This window comes from Hemitrygon akajei, chromosome 1 (assembly GCF_048418815.1).
Source record: "Hemitrygon akajei chromosome 1, sHemAka1.3, whole genome shotgun sequence".
NCBI classification, from domain to species: Eukaryota; Metazoa; Chordata; class Chondrichthyes; order Myliobatiformes; family Dasyatidae; genus Hemitrygon; species Hemitrygon akajei.
Genome location: NC_133124.1, coordinates 217979061 through 218005300, shown reverse-complemented (window position 1 = coordinate 218005300; position 26240 = coordinate 217979061). Strand labels below are relative to the sequence as shown.

Genomic DNA, 26240 nt, shown 5'->3' with positions numbered 1-26240 from the left:
CCAAGCCCAACCCTCGCTGTACTTACTGAGTGCTTCTTGAATGATCCTGTCATACCTACGTCGAACACTTCCTCTGGCAGCTCATTCCATCTTCTCACCATCCTCTGGTGAAAATATTGTCGTCCCCCACCCCCAGATCCCTTTTAAATACTTCCCCTCTCACCCTAAACCCCTTCCCAAGTTTTGGACTTCGCCTACCCTGGAGAAAAGACTGTTATCATTCACCTTATCTGTTCCTCTTCTAAATTTTAAACACTCTTCACTCTCCAAGGAACAAAGACTTAGCCCGGCCAGCTTCTCCCTATAACTCAGGTCCTCTAGTCCTGGCATTACCCACCTAAATCTTCTCTGCACTCGTTCCCGTTTAATGACATCTTGTCTGTGAGTCGGTAGCCTGTCCTGGGGTTGGAGCTCCATTTGATTGTGGGGTGGGAAAGATGTCTGTTTTATTGCTGTTGTTTGTTGTATGTTGTCTGTGTTGTTCTGTTGAACATTGTGGACATGCTATGTTGGCACTGGAATGTGTGGTGACATTTGCAGATCCACTCTCCTCTCCTATCCGATTCCTTCCTCTCCAGCCCTTGACCTACCCACCTGGCTTCACCTATCACCTTCTAGCTAGCCTCCTTCCCCTGCTCCCCACCCCCCCCCCAACCCTGTTATCTTTTTATTCCAGAACCTTCCTCTTTCCTTTCCAGTCCTGATGAAAGGTCTGTCTGAAATGTCGACTGTATTCATTTCCATAGATACTGCCTGACCTGCTGAGTTCCTCCCCATTTCGTGTGCATTGCTTCAGATTATGTTGGTTGTTAACGCAATAGATGCATTTCACCATCTCCGGTGTACGTGTGATAAATAAGTAATTCTAAATCTAAATCTGATTTTTTTTAATAATAGGGCATTCAAACCTGTACCAAATGCAGCCACACCAAAACTTTCACTGAGTGGCCACTTTATTAGGTACACCTGTATAGCAGCTTGTTAATGCAAATATCTAATCAGCCAACCGTGTGGCAGCAACTCAATGCATTAAAGCCTGCAGACATGGTCAAGAGGTTCAGTTGTTGTCCAGACCAAACAGCAGAATGAGCATGATCTCAGAAACTGCTGATCTCCTGGGATTTTCACGCACAGCAGTTTACAGAGAACGGTGCGAAAACAAAAGGGTCGGAGGAGAACGGCCAGACTGGTTCAAGCTGACAGGAAGGTGACAGTAACTCTAACAACCACACGTTACAACAGAGGTGTGCAGAAGGGCATCTCTGAACGCACAACACGTCGAACCTTGAAGTGGACGGGCTACAGCAACGGAAGACCATGAACATACACTCAGCGACCTCTTTATTAGGGACAGGAGTACCCAGTAATGTGGCCACCTTGTGTGAAGTTCCATCTCCGGTATCGATGCCAGGAACAGCAGGGTGACAAGCACTGTCTGGCTAATGCATTAAAGCTGATCACTTAGATGAGGGACTGGAGACTGAATCATACCCTGTTGAATTCTATGCGGCATTTATCAGCTTCTTCAGAAACATAAAGAGACAAAACTGGAAGAAGCATAAAAATGGAAAAGCTCCAGAGATGATATTTATATCCGATTCTTTTCACTCGAATTCCGAGGTCTTTTTGTAATCAAGAATAGTTTTGCGAATAAATCATTATACCAACTTTGCTAAAATTAGCACCGAGGGTTAATTGTAGTGTTCATTTTTAGAGATAAAAATAGTTAGTTTAGAATTTATGATTTAGACCAATAGCCTTCTAATAATTCAATTTCCTGGAAGACAAATTGAAACCTCCTGGTTAAAAAAAAAATCATTTTACTCATAACATCTGTCAACATACCTGGACTGGGTTACAAGACTGGGGACAAATTTAAGCTGAACAATCAATTATTGCCCCTGCAGTCCGCTCATTATTAATGCTGAGATTTAAAACCATATTCATCAGTGTCACAAAACCTGTGATTTTACAACCGTACATTTTTTTTAATGATTACTCTGACTTCGGTGCAAAATGTCTTTTAAAAATATATTTTTACCAAGCCTGGCAAGTTTACAGACCTGGTTTCTCCAGATAAGGCTTGCCAATAGAAATGTATAATTAGTGATTTGAACTGCATGTACGGAATATAAGGGCATCCCTTTAGAACAGAGATGAGGAGGAATTTCTTTAGCCAGAGAGTGGTGAAGCTATGGAATTCATTGCCACAGGCAGCTGTGGAGGCCAAGTCAATAGGTTTACTTAAAGCAGAGGTTGATAGGTTCTTGATTAGCAAGGGCATCGAAGGTTACAGAGAGAAGGCAGGAGAATGGGGTTGAGAGGGATGGAACCATGATGGAATGGTGGAGCAGCCTCGATGGACCAAATGACTTAGTTCTGTTCTTACGTCTTATGATCTAACAAAATTATAGTTGCCTCTCAAAGTCCAACCCTATATTCCCGTCGTAAGACGGGTTAGGTCAGCCAACATGGCTCTGGAAAAGCTGTGTAGGCCTGTACAGTGGAGACAATGGATTACAGAAACATTGATGAACTCCAACCAGATCGTCGTCTTCGGACAATGGAGACGGGAGGTCATCAATGGCCGATGATCCACTGGGAGATAAGGGCCCAAGAAGAAGAAAAAAATTATAAACGATCTGTCTTTACAACCATGTGCAAGTGCATCAATCCTGTCAGTTTATTTTCCCTGGGTTGATCTTCCTGTGACTTTGACTATCACGTACCGAGGCAGCAAGGTGATTTATGTTCAACTTGTCTCTGTCAAAATCGTAAATTGTAATGGTGTAGTGTAGAACATGGTGGCACGCTATGTTAGAATACGTGGCGACCCCAGCACATCTTATGGTGTTGGCTGTTAATGCAAACAACACACTTGACTGTCAGCTTCCGTCTCCAAGTGATGAATAAATCTGAATTTGAACATTTGCCGATGATTGTATGTTTGATTCCTTGAAAAATGATACAATTCATCACCCGGAAATTACAGTCACTCCACCACCTCTGTGTTGCAACTGAAGTGTTGCCTATCTTCAAAATAGACATTACAGTTAATCAGAATCAGTTTAATATCGCCGGTGCATGTGGGAAATTTGTTGTCTTTGTGGCAGCAGTACATTGCAATACACAATAATAGAAAAAGAGTGAATTATATACAGTATATATATTACATAGTTAAATTAAATGAGCAGTGCAAAAATAGAAATAAAAAAGCAGTGAGGTAGAGTTCATGGGTTCAAAGTCCATTCAGAAATCAGACGGCAGAGGGGAAGAAGCTGTTTCTGAATCGCTGATTGTTGCCTTCAGGCTCCTGTCCCTCCTCCCTGATGGTAACAATTAATGCACTTCTCAAACTTGTCATGAAGGGCAGCACGGCAATGTAGCAGTTAGCGTGACGCTATTACAGTTCAGGGTGTTCTGGAGTTTGGCGTTCAATTCTGGCACCACTCTGTACGTGCTCCCTCTGGAATGCATGGGTTCCTCCGGGTGCTCTGGTTTCCTCCCACACTCCAAAGACGTACCGGGTAGGGTAACTGGTCATTGTGAATTGTCCTGTGATTAGGTTAGGGTTAATCGGGGATGGCTGGGCAATGCAGCCCACTCCGCGCTGTATCGCCAAATAAGATAAAATAATCTGTGACCTAGTACAAAAGTTCAATGTACTCTTAATCATGGGAAGGGCTTTCTCTCCAATAACCTGCTTACTGTCTGGTTTGGCTTTTGCTAAGACCTCTCATCTTTGGAATAGACGTAGGCCAAGCAGTAACGTTCTTCGTCTGTGGTTATACTGTCTGCTCTTGACAACAAGAACTTCTGGTCAGGATGGTGCCAAGCTGTGGTCTCTGTTGAGGCCGCGGCTCAGATTTAGTTATTTATAGAGATGGTTGTGGGGACAGTGAGGGGAGTTAGTGGTCAGGTTAGGGCTAAGAACCGGGAGGTGGGGGACCTAGAGGTAAGGCTGGTTAAAGTCCAGGCGTCTGCTCTGCACTTGAAGCCAGCAACATGGACATGTGACAAAGGACATCACAGAGTCCAGGCCTCTGTCCCCACAAGGGCCGGAAACATGGACATGTGACAAAGGACATCATAGAGTCCAGGCCTCTATCCCCGCAAGGGCCGGAAACATGGACATGTGACAGAGGACATCACAGAGTCCAGGCCTCTGTCCCCACAAGGGCCGGAAACATGGACATGTGACAAAGGACATCACAGAGTCCAGGCCTCTGTCCCCACAAGGGCCGGAAACATGGACATGTGACAAAGGACATCACAGAGTCCAGGCCTCTGTCCCCACAAGGGCCGGAAACATGGACATGTGACAAAGGACATCACAGAGTCCAGGCCTCTATCCCCGCAAGGGCCGGCAACATGGACAGATGACGAAGGACATCACAGAGTCCAGGCCTCTGTCCTGCAAAGGCCGGAAACATGGACATGTGACAAAGGACATCACAGAGTCCAGGCCTCTGTCCCCACAAGGGCCGGAAACATGGACATGTGACAAAGGACATCACAGAGTCCAGGCCTCTGTCCCCACAAGGGCCGGAAACATGGACATGTGACAAAGGACATCACAGAGTCCAGGCCTCTGTCCCCACAAGGGCCGGAAACATGGACATGTGACAAAGGACATCACAGAGTCCAGGCCTCTGTCCCCACAAGGGCCGGAAACATGGACATGTGACAAAGGACATCACAGAGTCCAGGCCTCTGTCCCCACAAGGGCCGGAAACATGGACATGTGACAAAGGACATCACAGAGTCCAGGCCTCTGTCCCCCACAAGGGCCGGAAACATGGACATGTGACAAAGGACATCACAGAGTCCAGGCCTCTGTCCCCACAAGGGCCGGAAACATGGACATCGGTGGATGCCAGTCTGGCAAGCACTGTGGTTGAGCACGAGCAAAGACAGGATTAATGGCCCACTAGGTCAGTGAGTACCTCCAGGTCGGTGGGGTCCACGATCTGATGTCTGTTTGAACAGGAGACATGAGAACCACTAACCCACTAGGCACACGAGTTTGTGAGTTCAGGGTCCCGTTATCGGCGAGTTCTGGGGTTGATCAGAATCTCAAAGCTCAAAGAGTGATCGGAAGTCCAAGAGTCAAAGCCCTGCGCCTACGAGCCTGGAAGTCAGAGGCCTGTGTCCACAGGAGGCCCTCTGGGCTGTCTGGTGTTGGAGGGCCGTCTGTGTGGGTGAGATGCAGGAATGGGACTCGCTTTGCTGTTGTTGTTTTGTTGCTTGTTGTGTTCTGCTGAACATGGCGAGCAAGCTGCGTTGGTGCTGGCGTGTGTGACGACGTTTACGGGCTTCTCCCAGCACGTCTTAGCCCATGGTGGTTGTCAATGCAAACGACACCGTTCAGCGTACAGGAGAATAATAAACTTGAATCGGGATCTGAATATTTGCTGGCGCGTGTGCGTTTGTAACTCCTTGCAAACTGATGCAGCTCATCACCCGGAGCACTTAATCGCTCCACCGTGTTGTTGCGTGAACGAAGTCGCCGGAGGTACGAAACAGCTTCTTTATTTGACAGCACAAGTTACAGCAGCCATCATGTGCAGACGCTTTCGGCGGAAAGGTCCGCCTACACCCAGCGCTAATGTGCTAATGTTCAAAGAAATTCAGGATGATTCAAACAAATCCATATTCCCACCATCACACCCAAAACAAGTGTTCGTCCCTGTCACGTCCATGCAAAGGAATGTTGGTCGGATTCAGGCAAACGGCTCAGTGCCTGTTTCCTGGTCTGTCTGGTTTGTTCAGAGCTGCGTTAAAATCAAATCCACAATCCATATTCAGGTGTGAAGACTGGTGGCCGATGGCATTTGCTAAACCCCACGAATCGTTCTGCCAGACCACGTCTGTGTTGTTGTTCAGTTGTTCTCTATTTTCAAAAAATAAGCCGTGGTTGCTCGCTGCAGCTAATTCAACATACTTCTCAGACACGGCATGAAGGGCAGCAATCTGAAAATGGAGGCCCTGCAATTAAATGTTAGTGTGATTCACTGCAGCGCAGTAGAGGCCCTTCAGCCCATCTACTCTGTGCCAAACAGTTATTCTGTCCAGTCTCATTGACCCACTTTGCTTAAATGTTGTAATTGAACCTGCATCCAATGCTTTGTCCAGCACTCCATTCCACACTTACACCTGGTGCTCGCTTCGGCAGCACATATACTAAAATTGGAACCACACTTACACCTGTGAATAAGGGGGAATAAGTTGCCCCTCAGATTTCCCCTTAAATGTTTCACCTCTAAATCTAGTCTCACCCAACCTGAGGGGAAAAAGACTGCTTGAATTCAACCAATCTATACCTTCGTAATTTTGTATACCTCTATTCAATCTCCTGTCAACCTCCTAAGCTCCAGGGAATAATGTCCTAACCTATTCAACCTTCCCTTATGACTCAGGTTCTCAAGTCCTGGTAAGTTCATTTAAAATTTTCTCTGCACTCTTTCAATCTTATTGATATCTTTCCTGTATGTGGGTGATCAAAACTGCACACAATACTCCAAATTAGGCCTCACCATCGTCCTATATAATTTCAATATAACATCCCAGTTCTTGTAATCATCACTTTGATTTATGAAGGGGAATCCGATATGACCCTCTCTATCTGTGACTCTAAGGAATTATGGATCTGTATTTTCAGATCCCGCTGTTCTATTTCACTCCTCAGTGTAAGTAAAATGACAGATTTTCCTCCTATTTGCCATCTGCCATTTTCAACCCATTTGTCCAGCTGATCAAGATCTCGCAGCAAACTTTGATGGCCTTCCTTACTGTCCACTACGCCTCTAATCTTGGTGTCACCCACAAACTTGTTTATCCAGTTTACTACATCTTCATTAATATGGATGACAAACTTGAACAATCTTCATAGGGATCCCACCACCAAGCTCACCTTCCCCTCCCCCCCACTTTCTGCTTTCTGCAGGGATCGCCCTCTATGCAACTCCCTCGTCCATTCACCTCCCCCCCCCCCACTGATCTACCTCCTGGTACTTACCCTTCCAAGTGGAACAAGGGCTACACCTGCCCCTACACCTCCTCCCTACTATCACTCAGAGCCCTAAGCAGTCCCTCCAGGTGAGGTGGCACTTCACCTGTGAGTCTGTTGGGGTCACTTGCTATGTCTGGTGCTCCCACTGCGCCTTGCTGTATTTCGGCGAGACCGTACGTAGATTGGGAGACGGCTTTGCCGAGCACCTACGCTCTGTCTGCCAGAAAAAGGGGATCTCTCAGTGGCCGCCCATTTTAATTCCACTTTCCAATCCCATTCCAACATGTACATTCATGACCTTCTCTCCTGTCACGATGAGGCCACACTCAGTTTGGAGAGGCAACGCCTTATATTCCATCAGGGTAGCCTCCAACCCGATGGCACGAACATCGATTTCTCCAACTTCTGGTAACACACCCCCCCCTTCTATTCCCCATCCCCTTTTCCCTTTCTCACCTGATCTCCTTGTCTTCCCATCACCTCCCTCTGATGTTCCTCCCCCTTTTCTTTCTTCCAATCAACTGTCCAGCTCTTTACTTCACCCCACCCCCTCTCAGCCTCACCTATCACCTTGTGTTTCTTCCCCCACTCCCTACACCTTCTACCTGTGACTCCTCATCCTTTTTTCTCCACTCCTGCTGAAGGGTCTCAGCCCAAAACGTCAGTTGTGCTCTTTTCCATAGAAGCTGTCTGACCTGCTGAGTTCCACCAGCATTTTGTGTGTGTTGCTCGGATTTCCAGCATCCGCAGATTTCCTTATGTTCGTGACAAACTTGAACTAATGCGCTAGGAGGGGGACATCTTTTTCATTTTTCAGAAGAACTACAACAGAACAGATTAATAAATTAACTTAAATCCAAGAAAGTCTGCAGATGCTGGAAATCCAAAGCAACAGACACAAAATGCTGGAGGAACTCAGCAGGTCGAGTAGCATCTATGGAAATGAATAAACAATGGACGGGCTTTAGGACTGCCAGAATAAAAAGGTGGAGTGAGGGGAAGGAGGATAGCTAGAAGATGATTGGAGAAGCCAGGTGGGTGGGAAAGGTAAAGGGCTGGAGAAGAAGGAATCTGATAGGAGAGGAGAGTGGACCATAGGGGCAAGGGAAGGAGGAGGGAACACAGGAGGATGTGACAGGCGGCGAGACAGAATGGGGAATAGAAGAGGGGAGGGAGTGGGAGGGATTTTTATTTAACAGGAGAAATCGATATTCATGTCATCAGTTTGGAGGCTACCTGATGCTCGCCAACCCGAGGGTGGTCTCATCCTCGGAGGACCGGGAATAGGAATGGGAATCAAATGTTTGACAACCGGTAAGTTCCACTTTCGGCGGAGCCAAAAATAGAGGGGCAGCCCCTCGATTTACGATGGGTCTCATCAGTGTAGAGGGGGCTGCATCGGGAGCACCGGACCCAATGGATAACCCCAGCCAATTCGCAGGCGAAGCCTCGCCAGGACCGAATGGAGGTGAATGGGCATGAGTGGCACTTGGTCCGCTCGCAGCGAGGATTCCAACTACCGAGCCTCACGCCGGGCATCCGATGGCATATGATGAGCGTCGCTCGTAGCCAATCAGTTGCTGCTTCAGGAAAGGAAAACATGACGCTCAGGGAAGACGTCCAATGGTTGCTGAATGAGTAGGCGGGACGGCGTTGCCATGGTTAGCAGTGATAGACGTCGCCAAAGACCAATAATATGTAGGGATTCCAGCGCTTGGCAGCCGGCAGCCAATGAGTGGCGGCGCGATGTGGGATTTCCTTCTGTGGCGACCGCCGCTCCATTGAAGCAACATGGCGCTGTTGGGGGGTTGTTATGTTCTGCGGATGGCTTTGCTCTGGCTGGCTTTCTGCACGCTGGGCCAGGGGGACTCGGGGACAGAGGAGTACCTGAAGCGAGAGCACAGCCTGACGAAGCCCTACCAGGGTAAGAGCTTCCCACCAGCACCTCATTGTAAACAATCCAACAGAAAGCGTGCCAAATCCCAGTGGCGTGTTGGCGCAGCGCAGGGTTCTGGGGCAAATTGGCAAAGACCTGGGCACTTGTAGACAACAGGTTTGTGTTGCCTGTCGTATGGAAACTTGGGTGTACGTGTGCTTCTGATACGCAAAATCACTGAAGAGTCTGTAAAAAAAAAATTGCAATTACACCAGGATCTCCCAGGCTTACACCTGTCATGTGAAAATTTATCTTTAAAATCGTTATTCATTATCCCCCCAAAAAATAGACAGACCACTGCAGAACTGGGAGTTAACAATATAAGGTCTGACAGCTAGAAACCTCCTCATCAAGAAAGTGATGAGTGTGTGGAATTGTTTGTATTTTATGTAACAGCAAGTTGCTTTGCAACCAGTGACCCTTTCTGAAGTTGTGTTATTGGGAAATCCAGTGGTTAATTAGCACAGAGTAAATTTGCATATGGCACGCTGGTGGCATGGTAGCTTAGCGGTTAGCGTAACACTGTGCTGGCAATCGGGGTTCAACTCCTGCTGCCATCTGAAAGAAGTTTGTATGTTCTCCCTGTGACCGCTTGGCTTTCCTCCAGCGGCTCTGGTTTCCTCCCAAGGACACATGGGTTAGTGAGTTGTGGGCATGCTATGTTGGCGCTGGAAGCATGGGGACACTTGCAGGCTGCCCCCAGCACATCCTTGGACTGTGTTGCTCGTTGATGCAGGTGATGCGTTTTCACTGTATGTTTCGATGAAAATTGGACTAATTTTTCGTTAAGTAGGAGATGGATTTGGCCAGTTGATGCCTTGAAAGCGTGCCACCATCGAGGATCAAGCCTGATCTTCCACTCTTTTTCTGTCAAATCCTCATATCCCATTATTCCTTTAACATCCAGACATATCAAACAGCTTTTAAGTTATTCACCGACTTTCCACTCCACTTCCCCCCCCCCCCCCCAAAGAGTTTGGTGCAGAGCCCAAATTCCTATTTCATGGATGTCAAGTGCCCTGGCTGCTACAAGATCACCACTGTTTTCAGCCATGCCCATACTGTAGTGTTGTGTATTGGATGTTTGGCTGTTCTTTCCGGAGAAAGCGACACTGAAGTGAAAATTGCCATTTGAGGAGGAGGGTGGGTAGGCGGGGCCACTTCCAGAGCTGGGTGTTGGGATCTGGGGCAACACTGCTTTACTTTCTTTGCATCCGGGCATCAGCCTGGGAGTGTCTCTGCTGAAGTAGGAGGACTTGTGCCACTGTGCTGTGGCCTTGACTCATCTACTTTATGTAGACTTTCGATCCTCTTGCTCGTATTGAGTTCTTTGTTAGAAACGACAAACAAAATGATGAGATGTATTGACAAAAAAAACTGTTGCACAGAGAATTCCAGACGGTCACCACTCTGTTTCTATTCATTCCAGTCCCAAGTGATGATGATATTAATACTCTGAGACTGACTCCAGATTCTGAACATCTCAGTTAGAGGAAACCTACTCTGTCAAACCTTTAATCACTAAGTATTGTCCATTACGGTCATCTATAGTTGTTTTTGCATGAAGGAAACGAGAAACTATTCTGACTTGACCTCCCCTCTTACGACAGATCCCATCACTGGAATAAGCCTGGTTTGTTACTCTCCCTGTGGCAAATACAGGGGAGGAAACCAACACTGTATCTCTGTACAGGTCCCACAAGGTTGTGCTGAGACAGCTTCACTCATGTATTGCAATTCTTCTGCAACATTGACAGATGGCAGATAGATAAAGCATCGGCTGACCAGTAACTCGCTGATGGCTTGAACGTTTGTCAGTTCTTCAGCCAGTTGTAGACCATTCGCCCGCGGGCACAGCTCATCGAAGACCAAGTATGAGGTGAATTCATTTGGGATAGTGAGGTGGTCAGAAAGAACACTTTGAAAACCTTCTCAATCACTCTGTACTACAGCAGTCTCTGTAGTTCAGCCTTGTTACCACTCCTGACTGACAAACAGTCAGAAAGAAGACTCTGGAAACAAACTACATCCCTGTTGAAGTTTAAAAAAAATTACCTCTGAGGAACTTCAGTCACAAATCCACAACCTTGGTGTCCATATCTTAAAGAGACGGATATTTTGGAGATGCTGTCATTGTGACCAGAAAGGAGGGAACTCGACTACAGGAACTATGGGGCTACCATGCTGAGTCTGCTAAGTGAAAGTCATCACTAAATCGTCAAGCCATTGGGTAGTCAGAGGCCTGATGACTGAGGCCCAGTTGTGACGACTTGAAGCTGGAGGCATGTGTATGTGTATGGGAAAGGGGCTTATTAAGCTGCTGTTGTTATTTGTGTTATTCTGCTGAATCTTGAGGGTATGCTATGTTGGAGCTGGAATGTGTGGAGGCACTTGTAGGCTGCCCACAGCATATACTTGGGTGTGTTGGTTGTTAATGCCAGCAGCACATTTTACTCTATGCTTCAATATAGATGTGAGAAATAAATCTGAAGCTGAAATTCAGAAGCCTTTTGTACTTTAAAAAATAAATTAGTTCTCACTGGGTCTCAGCCTGAAACGTCGACTGTACATTTTTCCATTGATGCTGTTTGGCCTGCTGAGTTCCCCAGCATTTTATGTGCGTTGCTTAGATTTCTAGCACCTGCAGATTTTCTCATTTATGAATGAGTTCTTACTATATTTGTTTCATGTTGACAAGATGTAATCCCAACCAATGGATGCACACCAGATGAAATCTTAGTGCATTCTGGTGTCAAACCTGTGTCATGCTTCCAACACCTTCTTTCTGCAACACGTCCTTATCTCCACACGAACTCCACGGAAAGGAGCTGATCAGCAGAGCTGAGGACTTGCATTGCCTCTGTTATAACAGAACCCCAACCTTAGGAGTTCAAAGTACATTTATTATCAACGTATGTATAACTTAGGCAACCTTGAGATTCTTCTGCTAACAGGCTGTCACAAAGTAAGAAACCTGAAAGAAATCAAAATGTAAAAAAAAAGACCAACACCCAAAGCGCAGAGGAGGAGGAGGGGAGGGGGAGAAAACACAAATCACGCAAGCAACAGCATTGTGAACCAAATCGAGTCCACAGACTCAAATCCTGGGGCAGGTGTAGTAAGCCCATAACCTCTGTCTAAATTTATCACACAGTGGCGAATCGCTGTGAAGCTTGCAGACACTAAGTGCAAAGCAGCTGAAGCAGTCCCACGGCCTCAGCACTGTGGAGAGAGGAGTGAACATTGTGGGAGAGTGAGTGGAATTGTCCCGACAGCCTGCCTTTCCAGTGTATCCGGCTGGCATTCAAGTCGCCCAAACCTCAGGACCTGGGCCCCGCCGCAGTAATATGCTCTGGGCCTAGTCCTTGCCACCCAGCTTAAAGCTGTTCTTGACCTTTCCAAATTGACTCAGCACTTGGATTGATCCAACCTCGTTCCCGGTTTAGCTGGACGGGCACTGCAACTCCTCCACCTCGATTCCTCTCTGAATTGCTCACTCCAGCTCTGCCCCCTACTCCGACACCATCTCAGACCCTGACACTGTGTCAAACACGTTATGCTCTAACCAGCACGGCTCTTCTCTCGAGTCAGCTTTGCCTTCGCTCACCTGTTTACCACAGAAAAAAAGTTACTGATTTTTTTTGCCACAATATGTTTATTTGCATTTTAATACCATGAAATACAGCTTATACCTTCCTATACTTTATTATTCAGAAAATACAGAGGTTGCTGCATTAACGCAACAAACAAGACAACATACACAAAAAAACACTAAAAAAATGCTTCTCCTATTTCAACAAGTGATAATCTATATATAAAAAATGTGTAAAATTTATAATACAATTAAAAAATCAATAAATAAATAATATAAATTTTCTACAAATTTTGGTAGTTGCATTGTCTACAGAAGGTAATACTCTTTTAATCTTCTGTTAAGTCCAAATCCTTGACATAGTTAATGAAGGGTCTCCATATATTCTTGAATATCTGCTGTTTAGACCTTAATATATAGGTTATCCTTTCCAGTGGAGACTTGATAACATCTGCCTTATCCATTGAGTAGTGCTTGGTCTATGAGTACTTTTCCATAATTGGTTATTAATGTTTTTAGTCGTATCCCAGCAGTGCACAGACCACACTGGTATTGGTGTATTTTTTGGAGATGCAAGTATATCCCCAACTTGTTTAATGTAACTTTCAGGCCAATGGGACTTGTTCCCAATGTCTGCAAAACATTGGTCCCCTCCTGTATGTCATCCACCAACAATAAATGTCTGCATATAAATTAATTAAATGATTAAGATAAACAAGTAGTGCAAAATAACAAATAAAAAGTACTGAGGTACTGTTCATGGGTTCAATGTGCATTTAGAAATCTGATGGCAGAGGGGAAGAAGCTGTTCCTGAACTGCTGAGTGTGTGCCTTCAGACTTTTGTACCTCCTTCTTGATGGTCGAAGTGTGAAGAGGACATGTCCTGGGTGGTGGGGATCCTGAATGATAGACGCTGCCTTCCTAAGGCACTGCTCCTTGAAGATGTCTTGGATACTGAGAAGGCTGGTACCATGATACAGCTAACTAATTTTACAAGTTTCTGCAACTTGATTGATTTATTTATTATTTCATTTTGTTTTCTTCTATATTTATCATGTATTGCATTGAACTGCTGCTGCTAAGTTAACAAATTTCACGACACATGCCGGTGATAATAAACCTGATTCTGATTCTTATTTCAATCTTGTGCAGGAGCCCCCCCCCCCCCCCCGCCCAATACCAGATGGTGATGCCACCAGTTATACTCTCATACTCACAGTACATCTATAGGAGGTTTCAAGTGGTTTAGTTGACAAACCAAATCTTTTCACACTCCTAATGAAATGTAGCCACTGTCTTGTCACCTTTATAGCTGCGTCATTGTGTTGTGTCCAGGTTAGGTCTTCAGAGATTTTGACACCCAGGAACTTGAAATTGCTCACTCTCTCCACCTCTGAGGATAGGTTTGTGTTCCCTCGTCTTACCCTTCCTGAAGTCCACAATCAGCTCTTTGGTCTTGCTGACATTGAGTGCCAGGTTGTTGCTGCAACACCACTCGAATAACTGGTATATCTCGCTCCTGTACGTCCTTTTGTTACCATCTGAAATTCTACCAACAGTGGTTGTATCATCAGCAAACTTGTAGATGACATTTGAGCTATGCCTAGCCACACATTGGTGGGTTTAAAGAGAGTAGAGCAGTGGGCTAAGCACGCATTTCTGTAGAGCACCAGTGTTAATTATCAGTGAGATAGAGATGTCATTTCCAATCCACACAGATTGTGGTTTCCTGGTTAGGCATCGAGGATCCAGTTGCAGAGTGAGGTACAGAAGCCTATGTGCTGCTTTTCGATCTGAACTGTAGGAATGATGGTGTTAAATGCTGAGCTGTATTCAATAAACACCAGCATGATGCAGGCATTTCTATTGTCCAGGTGATCCAAGGCTGAGTAGAGAGCCATTGAGATTGCGCCTAAGTGGCGATAGGCAAATTGTAGTGAGTCCAGGTCCTTGGGACTGATGTTGATTCTAGCCATGTCCAGCCTTTCAAAGTATTTCATCACCATAGATGTGAGTGCTACTGGATGATGGCTATTCAGGCAGCTCACGCTGCTCTTCTTGGGCACTGGTATAATTGTTGCCCTTTTGAAACAGGTGGGAACTTCCGACTGTAGCAGTGAAAGATTGAAAATGCCTTTGAATGTGATACTTTATTTGTACAGCGAACATTGAAATGCATCATTTGTGTCATTGGCCAACACAGTCTGAGCATGTGCTGGGGGCAGCCCACAAGTGTCACCATGCTTCCAGTGCCAACAACTTACTGACCCTTACAGACCTGTATTTCTTTAGAATGTGGGAGGAAACCCATTAAGTATGGGGAGAATGTGCAAACTCCTTACAGACAACAGTTAGAATATAGCATACTGTGTTATGTCATAACTTTAAATATTAAGACAAAAATTGAGAGAAAAATCAGAAAATCGCAAAAATGCAAAGTCACCCACCACAGGCCCTGAGCTAGGAAGGGCCATTCTAGTAGTCATACTAGTATCTTAGAAGAAATTATTAGAACAGCCTTATTGCAGAAGTCAGTGGTAGTCTTTGGAGAGAAACCACCAGGGATGTATTTACTGAATCATTCTAACCTACTGGAATGGTAAGGCGACATCCTCTCAACTCCAGCATCCCGCATTATTGATGCCCTGACGGTCAGCTCTGTTGTCAGTCTACATCACTTGCATATCTGATACTATTCTCCTGTTTTCTCATGAGATGAGATTACCAGTTGGCAGAGGAAAGGCTTAAAGGTTGTCCTCAAAATCACCTGTGAGGGGAATAGGGAAGAATGCAATATCCCCCATGCATTCCAGCCAATCTCTGGACCGTGAATGCACAAGATGTTACTCAGGGCCTCGGGAAACGTGAATCAGGGAAGAAGCACACTGCCCATCTGCCTATCCCTTCTGGCATCTGTGAAAGGATCTGTGGGTCCTCATCAGCAACACCAGAACCAGAGCAAAGGCAGAACCTTCTCAACCTTCCTCGGATGGAGGAGCAACAGCTATGTGCTGAACCACTCATTTAGCTAAATAGTCCTAGAGAAAGGCCTATCTAGTCCACTTTCTGCCTACTCACAACTATCTGCATCCAGACCATAGCCCTCCATACTTCCCTCATCCAAAGTCAAAGTAAAAAAATATCAAAGTAGGTACAGTATGTGTTACATGCTTGAGATCCATGTATTTTCTAAACTTTTCTTAAAAGTTACAGTTGAACTACAGTCTGGATTAGAGGATGTGAGCTGTAAGGAAAGGCAGGCAAACTTGTGTTGTTCTAGCGTGCTGAAGTCCAAGAGGAGCAGGAACACCACTGGGATTGTGAAATGGGCCCAGCAGAGATTGCACTTTCTGAGGGAACTTAAACAAGCATCACTTCCCACTAACATCTTAACTACATTCTAGAGGCATGGTTGAGAGTGTGCATCACAACCTGGTACTCCAGCTGCAGTGCTGCTGACAAAAAAGCCTTGGTTAGGGGAGCAGAGAAGGTTATTGGGGTCTCCCTACCTTCTGTCCAAGACCTCTTTCAGAGTCGATGCCTCCAGAAGACACGGTGCATCATTAAAGACCCCTCACACCCTCTCCATAAACTGTTCTTCTGCCATCAGGCAGACATTACAGGAGCATCAAAACTAAAACCACAAGGCCACTAAACAGCTTCCTCCCACAGGCTGCTAAATAGCTGCTCTACCTGACTCTGCTTTGGACACTTATAACTTGATTTTAACCGATGTGGCTGTTGTGTTTTACTATTTATTGTTGTGTTTTACTATTTATTGTTGCGTTGTTATGTTATGATTGCACTTGCCCCTGGGAAATGCTGTCTCATTCTGCCCTGCAGAGCTGATGTACAGTTAGAATGACAATAAAGTTTTTGAATCTTGAGACTTGATAAAGGTTTTTTTTTAAATTATTGACAGTATTGACAGTAGCATAGTGGGTAGTACAATACTTTACAGTACCAACAACTCAGGGTTCAATTCCTGCCACTGCTTGTGAGAAATTTGTATGTTCTCCTGGTTTCCTCTCACAGTCCAAGTAATGGTAAGTTTATTGGTTATTATAAATTGTTCTGTGATCAGGCTAGGATTAAAGTGCGTGTGTGTGCATGTGTGTGTGGGGCCAGGTTTAATCCTATCCCAATCACAAGACAATTTATAATGACCTTCTCTCCTCCCCCTTGGGTGGTGTGTATGTGTATTTTTTCCTCCGTCTCGGGCCCTCTACCAGAGGCCTGGGAGCTTTTTGGGTTCGGTGCAGTATCCTTGCTCTTCCTGGTAGTGCACTCTTCTGGACCAACATCTCCGACTCGGATTCTCTTTTCAATGGGTAGAAACGTTAAACACCAAAGGACGTGCTTTTTAGTTTGGTGGGGGGGAATTTAAAGGCAATGTGAGGGGCAAGATTTTTCATGCACAGAGCAGAAGTTGCCAAGAATGGGCTGTCGGGATGGTAGTGGTGACAGGCAGTTTGTTGGGGGTTAAAGGGCTTTTAGATATGAAGGGAAAAGAGGGACATAAATGCTATACAGGAAGAAGACATCTTGTGTTGTATCTGAGGATTATTGGAATGTTGGGATTGACAAATGAAAGATGCCCTAAGAAGAAACAGGGACCTTTGTGAATAATGAGCAGCAATCTAGATGACTAACAAATAATCGTTGCTCTACAAAACAATGCTATGGGATCACTTTCGTTCATCAGTAGATTGTGCCTTTGTATGAGATATCAACTGCTTCCTTGGAGTTCTATGATAGATTTTGAGTTGAAGTTTCTGGATGGGGTTTAACTCTCACAGCTCTGATGATCAAAATGCCGTGGCTTTGTTTATGTTTGACACAGCTGCTTTGAAGGAAGAGTTGGCATCGAAGGAAGGATTGTATCTGTTCACCTGTGATGGTAATCCCACTCCCTGTGATTGCCCTAAGCCTTTGCTGTTAATTTATTCCAAGATGTGGTTTCTCCCTTGTGCTTAAAAAGTTCCTTATCCTGTTAACAGTTACTCAACATTGTATTAAATTCAATCTGTGCAGATTTTAAATGCTACTCCCATGCTGGCGTGTAAGTGTCCTCCTCTTGACTGTATGTGTAAAGAGTCCAGTTGAATTTTGTAACAGTCCCCTTCAGACCTGTCGTGTAAAAGAACCTTTTATTTGTATTTAGATATACAGCATGGTCCAATGTCCAAACTTTATATTAATTTTTAAATTTACAGATGCAGCACCTTCCAGGCCCTTCCAGCATGATGAGCCCGCACCGCCCAGTTACACCCATGTGACCAATTAACCTACTCACCCGTATGTCTTTTGAACTTTATTGTCATTGCTCAAGATAACGAGATTGCTGTGTTACTTCAGTCCATGCAAAACAGATATTTACTATGCATGCGGTGTGGCTTAGTTAAAAATAAATTCCCATATTTACATGCAACAAGTGACTTTGATTGTCCATAGCCCTCAAAGGCCATTGGCAAGCTAGGGTGTAGCATTACTCAGCTGTACAACAAAAACGTCGACTGTACTTTTTTCCTTAGACGCTACCTGGTCTGCTGAGTTCCTCCAGCATTTTGTGTGTGTTGCTGGGGAAGAAGCTGTTTTTCAGTCTTACTGTCTTGGCTAAGATGTTTCTGTATCTCCTACCAGATAACAGGAGATTGAGTGTCCGGGATGGGATGGGTCTTTAATGATGTTACACATTGAGATTTGTAGGTTGTCTCCAGGTCTGGTAGTTGAGTCCCAGTGATGTGCTGAGCCTTCCTAATTACCTGTTGGAATGTGGGAAGAAACCGGAGTACCTGGAGGAAATCCATGCAGTGACGGAGAGAATGTACAAACTCTTTACTGACACTGGCGGGAATAGAACCCGGGTTGCTAGGGCTGTAATAGCGTTATGACAACCGCTCTGCTACCATGCCACCTTACTCTTTACATTTGCCAAAGTACGAGTCTAAATCCTCTCCTTTTTGATGTAATTGCGATCCATTATATAAAGTACCGGTAATCTTAATATTACTTCCTTGTATCTAAAATGGCTTTTAAAGCCTCTTCTCTCCTCGTCAGTCTAAGGCTTGCCGAGAAGCCACCCTGAAGAGATTTGTTTTTGTGGATTCCTTCACTCTTAAGAGATTGTGTTTTTCTTCTAGGTTTGGGAGCTTCAAGTTCCGGTACTTTCTGGGATATCTCTGGAAACACGATGGTGACTGCTCAGTATGTACGGCTCACTCCTGACCTGCAGAGTAAACAGGGAGCGATCTGGAACCGTGTAGTAAGAGTTAATATTGATTAATTTTTGAAAGAGTGAAATGTTTGGATGCCTGTGATGGCAACAGATGCTCCAGCTCTGTTGCAGTTTAGAGTAAAGCTCCCTCTGTACTGTCCCAGGGCATAAAGGGGCTAAATTAAAAAGCAGAACCACAAAGGTGGTAATCTCTGGATTACTACCTTAGCTATGTGCAAATTGGCACAGGGTTAAGAAGATTAGAGTGTTAAATGTGTGGCTCAAGGATTGGTGTGGAAGAAATGGGTTTGAATTCATGGGAAAATGGCACTAGTATTGGGGAAGGAGGGAGCTGTTCCATTGGTACGGGCTCCACCTGAACCATGATGGGACCTGGATCCTGGTGAATCACATAACTAGGGTTGTGGATAGGGCTTTGAACTAAATAGCAGGGGAGTGGGTCCAACAGATTGGAGAAGTATGGATAAAGTAAGAGAAAAGTGTGGATAAAGTAAAAGCAAAGGATAAAAAAGAGAAAAGAGAAGGTGGAGTGCAGAAAAGTCAAGCACATAAGAGACAAAGATTACTAGATTTTAAAAGCACAATGAATGGAAGGGCACTTTATCTGAATGCCCATGGTATTCGTAACAAGGTCAATGAACTTGTGGCGCAATTCAGTATAAAGGGGGATGATTTAGTAGCCATTACTGAAACGTAGTTGCAGGGTGTAGAGGATTGGGAATTAAATATCCAAGGATATCGGGTAATATGAGGCTCCAAAACTTGAGCCTCTGTACCTCCTTCTGCAACTGTACCCTTGACTTCCTCACCGAGAGGCCAGCTGTCCGGATCAGAAATACCATCTCCTCCTCACTGACACTCAACACTGGTGCACCTCAAGGATGCATGCTTAGCCCACTGCTCTACTCTCTCTACACCCACAATTGCATGGCTAAGACCAGCTCAAACACCGTTTATAAATTTGCCACTGAGGTTGGCAGAATTTCAGATGGCGATGAAGTGCCATTCAGAAGTGAGATAGGTCAGCTGGTTGAATGGTGTTGCTACGACAACCTAGGACCCAACGCCACTAAGACCAAGGAATTGATTGTGGACTTCAGGAAGGGTAAGACGAGGTAACACACCAGTCCTCAAGGCATCAGGATTGAAAGGGTGAGCAATTTCAAGTTCTTGGGTGTCAACATCTGACAATTTATCCAGGGCCCAACGTATTGATGCAGTTACAAAGCGGGTATGACAGTGGCTAAGTTTCATAAGTTTGAGGTAAATTGGTATGTCACCAAAAACACTTGCAGATTTCTGCAGGTGTACCATGGACAGCATTCTAACTGGTTGCATCACCGACTAGTACGGAGGGGCCACTACACAGGATCGGAAAAAGCTGCAGAAAGTTGTAAAGTCTGCCAGCTCCATCATGGGCACTAGCCTCCCCGGCATCCAGAACACCTTCAAAATGCAATGCCTCAAAAAGGTGGTATCCGTCGTTAAGGACCTCCAACCACCCAGTATATGACCACTTCTTATTGTTAACATCAGGGAGGAGGCACACACACACTCCACGATTCAGGAACCGATTCTTCCCCTCTGCCATCAGATTTCTGTATGCTCATTGAACCTATGAACGTTACCTCTATTTTTCCTCTCTTTTTGAACTAATTTAATTAATTTTCATTTTTATATATATACTTATTGCAATTTATAGTCTTTGTTATAAGACCATAAGACATAGAAGCAGAATTAGACCATTCAGCCCATTACATCATGGCTGATCCCGGATCCCACTCAACCCCATACACCTGCCTTCTCACCATATCCTTTGATGCCCTGACTGATCTTTGTCAATTTTTTATAGTTGTGTACTGGAGAGTGTATTGACTGGCTATATCATGGCCTGGTATGGAAACACCAGTGCCTTTGAACAGAAAATCCTCCAGAAAGTAGTGGATTCGGCCCAGTACATCATGGGTAAAAGCCCTCCCAACCATTGAGCACATCTACATGAAACACTGGTAGGAAAGCAGCATCCATCATCCGAGATGCTCACCACTCAGACCGTGCTCTTTTCTCGCTGCTGCCCTGCTGGTATAAGAGCCTCAGGACTCACACCACCAGGTGCCCTGCCCTGCTGGTATAAGAGCCTCAGGACTCACACCACCAGGTTCAAGAACAGTTACTAGCCCGCAACCATCAGGCTTTTGGAAAAAGGGGGATAACTACACCCACTAGTCCATCCATGGAGATGTTAACAAAGCCAGTGATCTCACTTTTAAGGACTCTTTATCTCATTATCTCACGTTATTTGTTACTATTTATTTATGTTTGTATCTGCACAGTTAGCTTCTGCACTCTACTTGAGCCTTCATGGATTCTGTTCTGTAGATTTACTGAGTATGCTCACAGGAAAATGAATCTCAGGGTTATAGATTGTGACATGTATGTACTTTGATAATAAGATTTTCTTTGACCTTTGAATATATCTTAAACTTTACCTTTCTGCTACTTCTACACCTCTACCAATGTCTCATTAAAAGCTCTTAGGATCAATACAATATGGATCAAACAGTTAATCTCTTCCTGCTTTATCAAAGACTCCCAGGGTAGAAGGGATTTGATAAGGATAGTGCTTTCTCATCTAGATAACCATGTCTTGGATCAGGGTTTATATTAGGGTTCTTGGGAATGAAGCCTACAGTGCACAAGTCACAGTTTAATATCTTCAAAGGTTTTATGTGGTCCTCTTGTCTGCAGGCCTGCCTGATGAGAGACTGGGAGATGCAGATACATTTCAAAATCCATGGACAAGGAAAGAAGAATCTGAATGGGGATGGGTTCGCAGTTTGGTACACCAAAGATCGCATGCAACCAGGTATGGTGTGTGAAATGAGAAGGAACCTCTTGCACTGTGTTTGTTAGCTGGAACCTCATGGCAGGAGGTTAAAGGTGTCACTAGAAGCTTTTCAAGCCCCACTATTCTTCCCTCCCACCCACTCCCTCCCCACACTGCAAACCAATGGAATACTCTGTAGGGAAAGATGTCATGTACTTTGGCAGGAGGATTGAAAGTGTAGACGGCTTTATAAATGGGGAAAGAGCTCTGTAATCGGAGGTGCTAAGAGACTTCATCAGGATTCCCTCCTGGTGAAGGGTCTCAACCCAAAACGTCAACGCTGTATTCCTCTCCATAGATGCTGCTCGACGTGCGGAGCTCCTCTGACATTTTGTGTGTGTGTGACTCTGGATTTCCACATCTGCAGAATCTCTTGTGTTAGTGGTGTTCAGGATCTGATAACCTGTTAGGTCCCCTCAGCCTCCTCTGCTGGGAGAACAGACCCAGCATGTCCAATCTTTCTTCATAAACAAAATGTTTCAGTGTATCTCCTCTGCACTCTCTACGGTAACTGTCGAGTCTTCTTAAGCAGAGATGTCTTGGGTGACGGGGTGGCATTTGATGGGGAAAAACACGCAAAGTATTTGGGAAGCCAGAGACTGTGGAATGGAAGAATGTTATGCTGGTTACATGTTTTACTTCATTGGTGGCTGGGTGGAGATGCATTTCTACCAAAGGAGGTGTGAGGCATTTTCCTTCCCTCCGCTAGTTTGCAGATCACCCTTGGGCAAGGCGTAGCACCTGCTCAGCTCTCTCCCACCCCCACCCCGATCAGGGTCACGTGAAGCCATGGGAGCAGGTGGTGGATGGTCGTATGAGCAGCCGGTGCAGATCACAAGTCCTGGTTATGTGACCACTGAGGCCAGGCAGACAGTCTCTGAAGAGTATTGATAATGGCTGGGGTCACCCGACTTGTAAAGACACTGGCCAGAAGAAGGCAATGGCAAACCGAGAATAATCATGGTCATAGACCATGATCGCCCACATCATATGACACAGCACATAGTGATGATGATGAGGTTAGGGGAAGAGATTGCTTATGGAATGGCGTGGTGTATTTTTAGAGAAGTGATAGTGATAGATGGCAAGGTGGCTTTAAGTATTAAAATTCCCTTCTTTAGGTTCAGTATTTGGAAGTAAAGATCTCTTTACTGGACTCGGAGTATTCCTGGATACTTACCCAAACGAAGAGAAACTGCACGAGGTGAGTACGGGCTCACAGTTCACGCTCAAATAACTTCTGCATTCTCCTAGACAATTGACTTCCCAATATACCAACAGTCTCTTTTTCTGCCCTTGAATTTATCAGCTTCTTTGAAACTTCTTGGGGCTTTTGCCTTTGTAATATAATTGAAGCAATAATTGCCTTGCAGGAAAATAAGTAAAGCGCTTTTCCCACTGAATTGTACTTTAAATACTGCAGCAGTGCGAATCAAATTGGTTCCTTTTGACCTGAATATCATGAATGTCAAGTTTGCTAGCAAGTGGTAGCAACCTTTTCCCTTTCTTGTACGTGAAATGAGTACGTGAATGAGAATGTGAAATGCTGCCTCCTACATAACTGCTGTGGGTTTGAGCAGACTCTTTAGACTGAGTGGCTTCACTCTGGTGTAAGCCAGTAATTCACACACAATTTGTATGACGTGACCAATTGCTTCTTTATGTTAATGTCAATACAATAACATCTTTGCGCTCAGTAAAGGTTCTGTGTTTTACTCCTATACTGGTTGAACTTCATGCTTCTCAGAGAAAGGATGGATTTAACAACTCTAAAGAAGCAGTGGGCCTGGCTGGAGCTGGGTGCCGCGCTGGTTCTGGGCCTGGTGGGAGCTATATAGTTCAATCAATTTTATTCCATTTCTTGGTGAGACAAGTAATTGTTGGAGGAAAAATTAGAAATAAACAATTTGAGTTTATGCTGTGCTCAGTCTGAAAGAGAAAAAGAAAATTTGAGATTGAATGTTAATTGTCGCTACCTGAAATCACAATTGTACTCAATTTCTACAAAAACCCTTGCCAGAAAATGGAATCCTTGAGTTCTTTAGGGATTGGTTTGAAGTATGCCTGTGTATTCACCATTGGTAAATGCATAGTTAGTCCCAAAGAGGCAGATTGCTGTGTTTACAGGAAATGCATGCCACTTTGAAAGCTATAATGAGTTATTGAAATACTTGTTTTATCTCATGTCACTACTGTTATTTCCCGGATGAGCAGTCTAAGAAGAGGAGATATACACCTTCCACTCAGGTAGTCCTGTGTTAGTTTTTGAATCTTCATGCTTCACGGCATGCGTTGATTTCTTTTTTTCCCAACGAATGTCTTTGCCTTGTCTCTGTGTTTCATTTAGTTCTATTTATAGTTGGTTCCTTTAAAAATTCAAGTTTCCAGGCTTCTGTGTGTTTTGATGTGCAACATCCACTTGTCATCCAGTGTCTTTGGAAGAAAAAATTCTCGAGGAATGCCACCCTCAGAGTTTTAAGAACTTTAGTTTTGCAAAATTAGGAGTGCTGTACTGCAAGAGCTTGACAGACAGACAGGCAATAAATGACCCTGGAGTTATCATAGAGAGATCATTCGGTCCATTCCATCCATCTGCACCAATTCTATGCTAATCCCGCATTTGTTCTCCCCATGTTCTCATCTACTCCAGATTCTGCCATGAGCCGATGCACTACGGGCAATTTACTGCAGCCAGTTAGCTTTCCAGTCTCTGGGAAAGGGAGGAAACCGGAGCACTTGGAGGAAATCCGCATGATCATATGGAGAACTTGCAAACTCCACACTGACAGCACAGGAGGTTATGATTGAACCTAAGTCTCTGGTGCTGTCAGTCAGCAGCTCTACCAGCTGTGCCACCCCACTTGTATGTTTAATCCTGCACAAAGTGACAACTCTGTGAACTTCCCAAAGAGGCAAAGCCGTAGTTTGGAAAGTGGTGGAGGGAATGGGGTTTTGTTTGTGAGTTGGCTAAGACTGGTGGGTGGAGTCAATGGGTCAACATAACCCAAGTTTCACAGGGTGATTCCAATCAGATGTTCTGGGCAGGGTTGAAGACTACCCATCACTGGATGTTTTAGTTCACTAGTCTCACCTCCTCACCAACCTAGTTACCTTCAGGAGAACCTGGGACGTCCCAATCCGACTGAGTCAGTTGCATAGCACACTGAGTATCTTTGGAAAGAGCTGCCCTTCTGGCACCTTATGCTGGAGACACCTTCACTTTGCTGCTGTTGGTTGGGCTGCAGGATGCCACAGCGATAAAGGCATGGATCAGAGGAGTCTCTGAAACCAAATAGTTGAAATTACCAGTAACGGGCCAGAGATTCAGCCAGTGGCAGTGAATTTTTTTGAAGGGCAGTGTGCACTGTTGGGGTGGGGTTTGGAGAGAAAGTTTTAAGTTTGGTTGTGCTTAAGCATCACCTTGTTAAGGTATCTCTAACATTGAAGACCTGTGCCCCAGGAATTTACTTTGCTTACTTTGAGTGTGTGTTGATTTGACGTTATCGAAGTTGCTTTCCTTTAACGTTCTGCTTTTGACTTCATAGCGAATTTTTCCATATATTTCGGCAATGGTGAACAATGGGAGCTTGTCCTACGACCATTCGCGAGATGGTAGGCCCACGACTATTGGAGGATGCACGGCCCTGGTGAGAAATCTCAACCATGACACCTTCGTTGTGATTCGGTACTTGAAGAGAAGGCTCACGGTGAGTGTTTGCAAGAAACCCCGACCCCAGCTTTTTGGAACTTACTAAGGGACCTTGTCTTCTGGAAAGAAAAATAGGGATATCTCTTTGTTGCCCTCTTCCTCAGCATAGTTTTAAGGTGATTGGACGTTAGTAGAGAGGGAATGTCAGAGGTAAGTGTGTTTTTTCCACACAAAGTAGTGAGTGTGTGGAATGCACTGCCGGGGTGGTGGTGGGGACAGATACATTAGGGGCATTTTAGAGACTCTTAAATTGGCATGTGGAGGGTTATGTTGGAGAGAAGGGTTCGATTGATCTTAAAGTAGGTTAAAAGGTAGGCAGAACATTGTGTGCCAAAGGGGCTGTAATGTGCTGTAGTGTTTTAATGTCTATCAGGACCACATCTTTGCCTGAAGTTTAGTGACGTATGTTCTAAACAAAAACCTTCACTGCCCCATCTCTATTGACGAAGTCATCCACTTAGTCCATTGGTCAGAGTGAGTGTACAGTCAGTCTCATTGATCCTATTCCACCACACTTACTTTCCAGTAACCTACTCTACCACCTGTGCCCTTGTAACCTGACCATCCACCAGCCGCCTACACTGGGGGCATTAACTTCCCAATTAGCATATCCATGGAGAACATGGGGAGGAACTGGTTTGGTTTCTGGGAGAATGTGCAAACTCCGTACAGATTACTTCCTGGTGGCCTAATTCTGCTCCTGTGTCTTATGGTCTTAAAACAAGAGGTCAGGATTGAGACTATAACATGTGGAGCTGAATTAGACCATTTGGCCCATCAAGTCTGCTCCACCATTCAATCGTGGTGATATAGTTTCCCTTTCAACCTCATTCTCCTGCCTTCCTCCTGTAACCTTTAATGTCCT

General features: G+C 45.0%; 1 protein-coding gene across 4 annotated transcripts in view; it reads left to right on the top strand.

Moving 5' to 3' along the window:
- Positions 1–8219: 8219 nt before the first annotated feature.
- LOC140735860 (VIP36-like protein) overlaps positions 8220–26240 on the top strand; it is a 40705-nt gene continuing 22684 nt past the window's right edge. For 2 of the 4 annotated variants that reach the window (XM_073061440.1, XM_073061413.1), the window contains exons 1-6: positions 8785–8936; positions 18685–18806; positions 21528–21645; positions 22788–22870; positions 23881–23913; positions 25212–25373. In XM_073061440.1, the coding sequence (XP_072917541.1) occupies positions 8804–8936; positions 18685–18806; positions 21528–21645; positions 22788–22870; positions 23881–23913; positions 25212–25373 (651 nt within the window). In that variant the 5' untranslated portion in view covers positions 8785–8803. Of the gene's footprint in view, positions 8327–8784; positions 8937–18684; positions 18807–21527; positions 21646–22787; positions 22871–23880; positions 23914–25211; positions 25374–26240 lie in introns of those variants that run through there. The other 2 variants (XM_073061431.1, XM_073061422.1) reach the window with 2 other exon arrangements.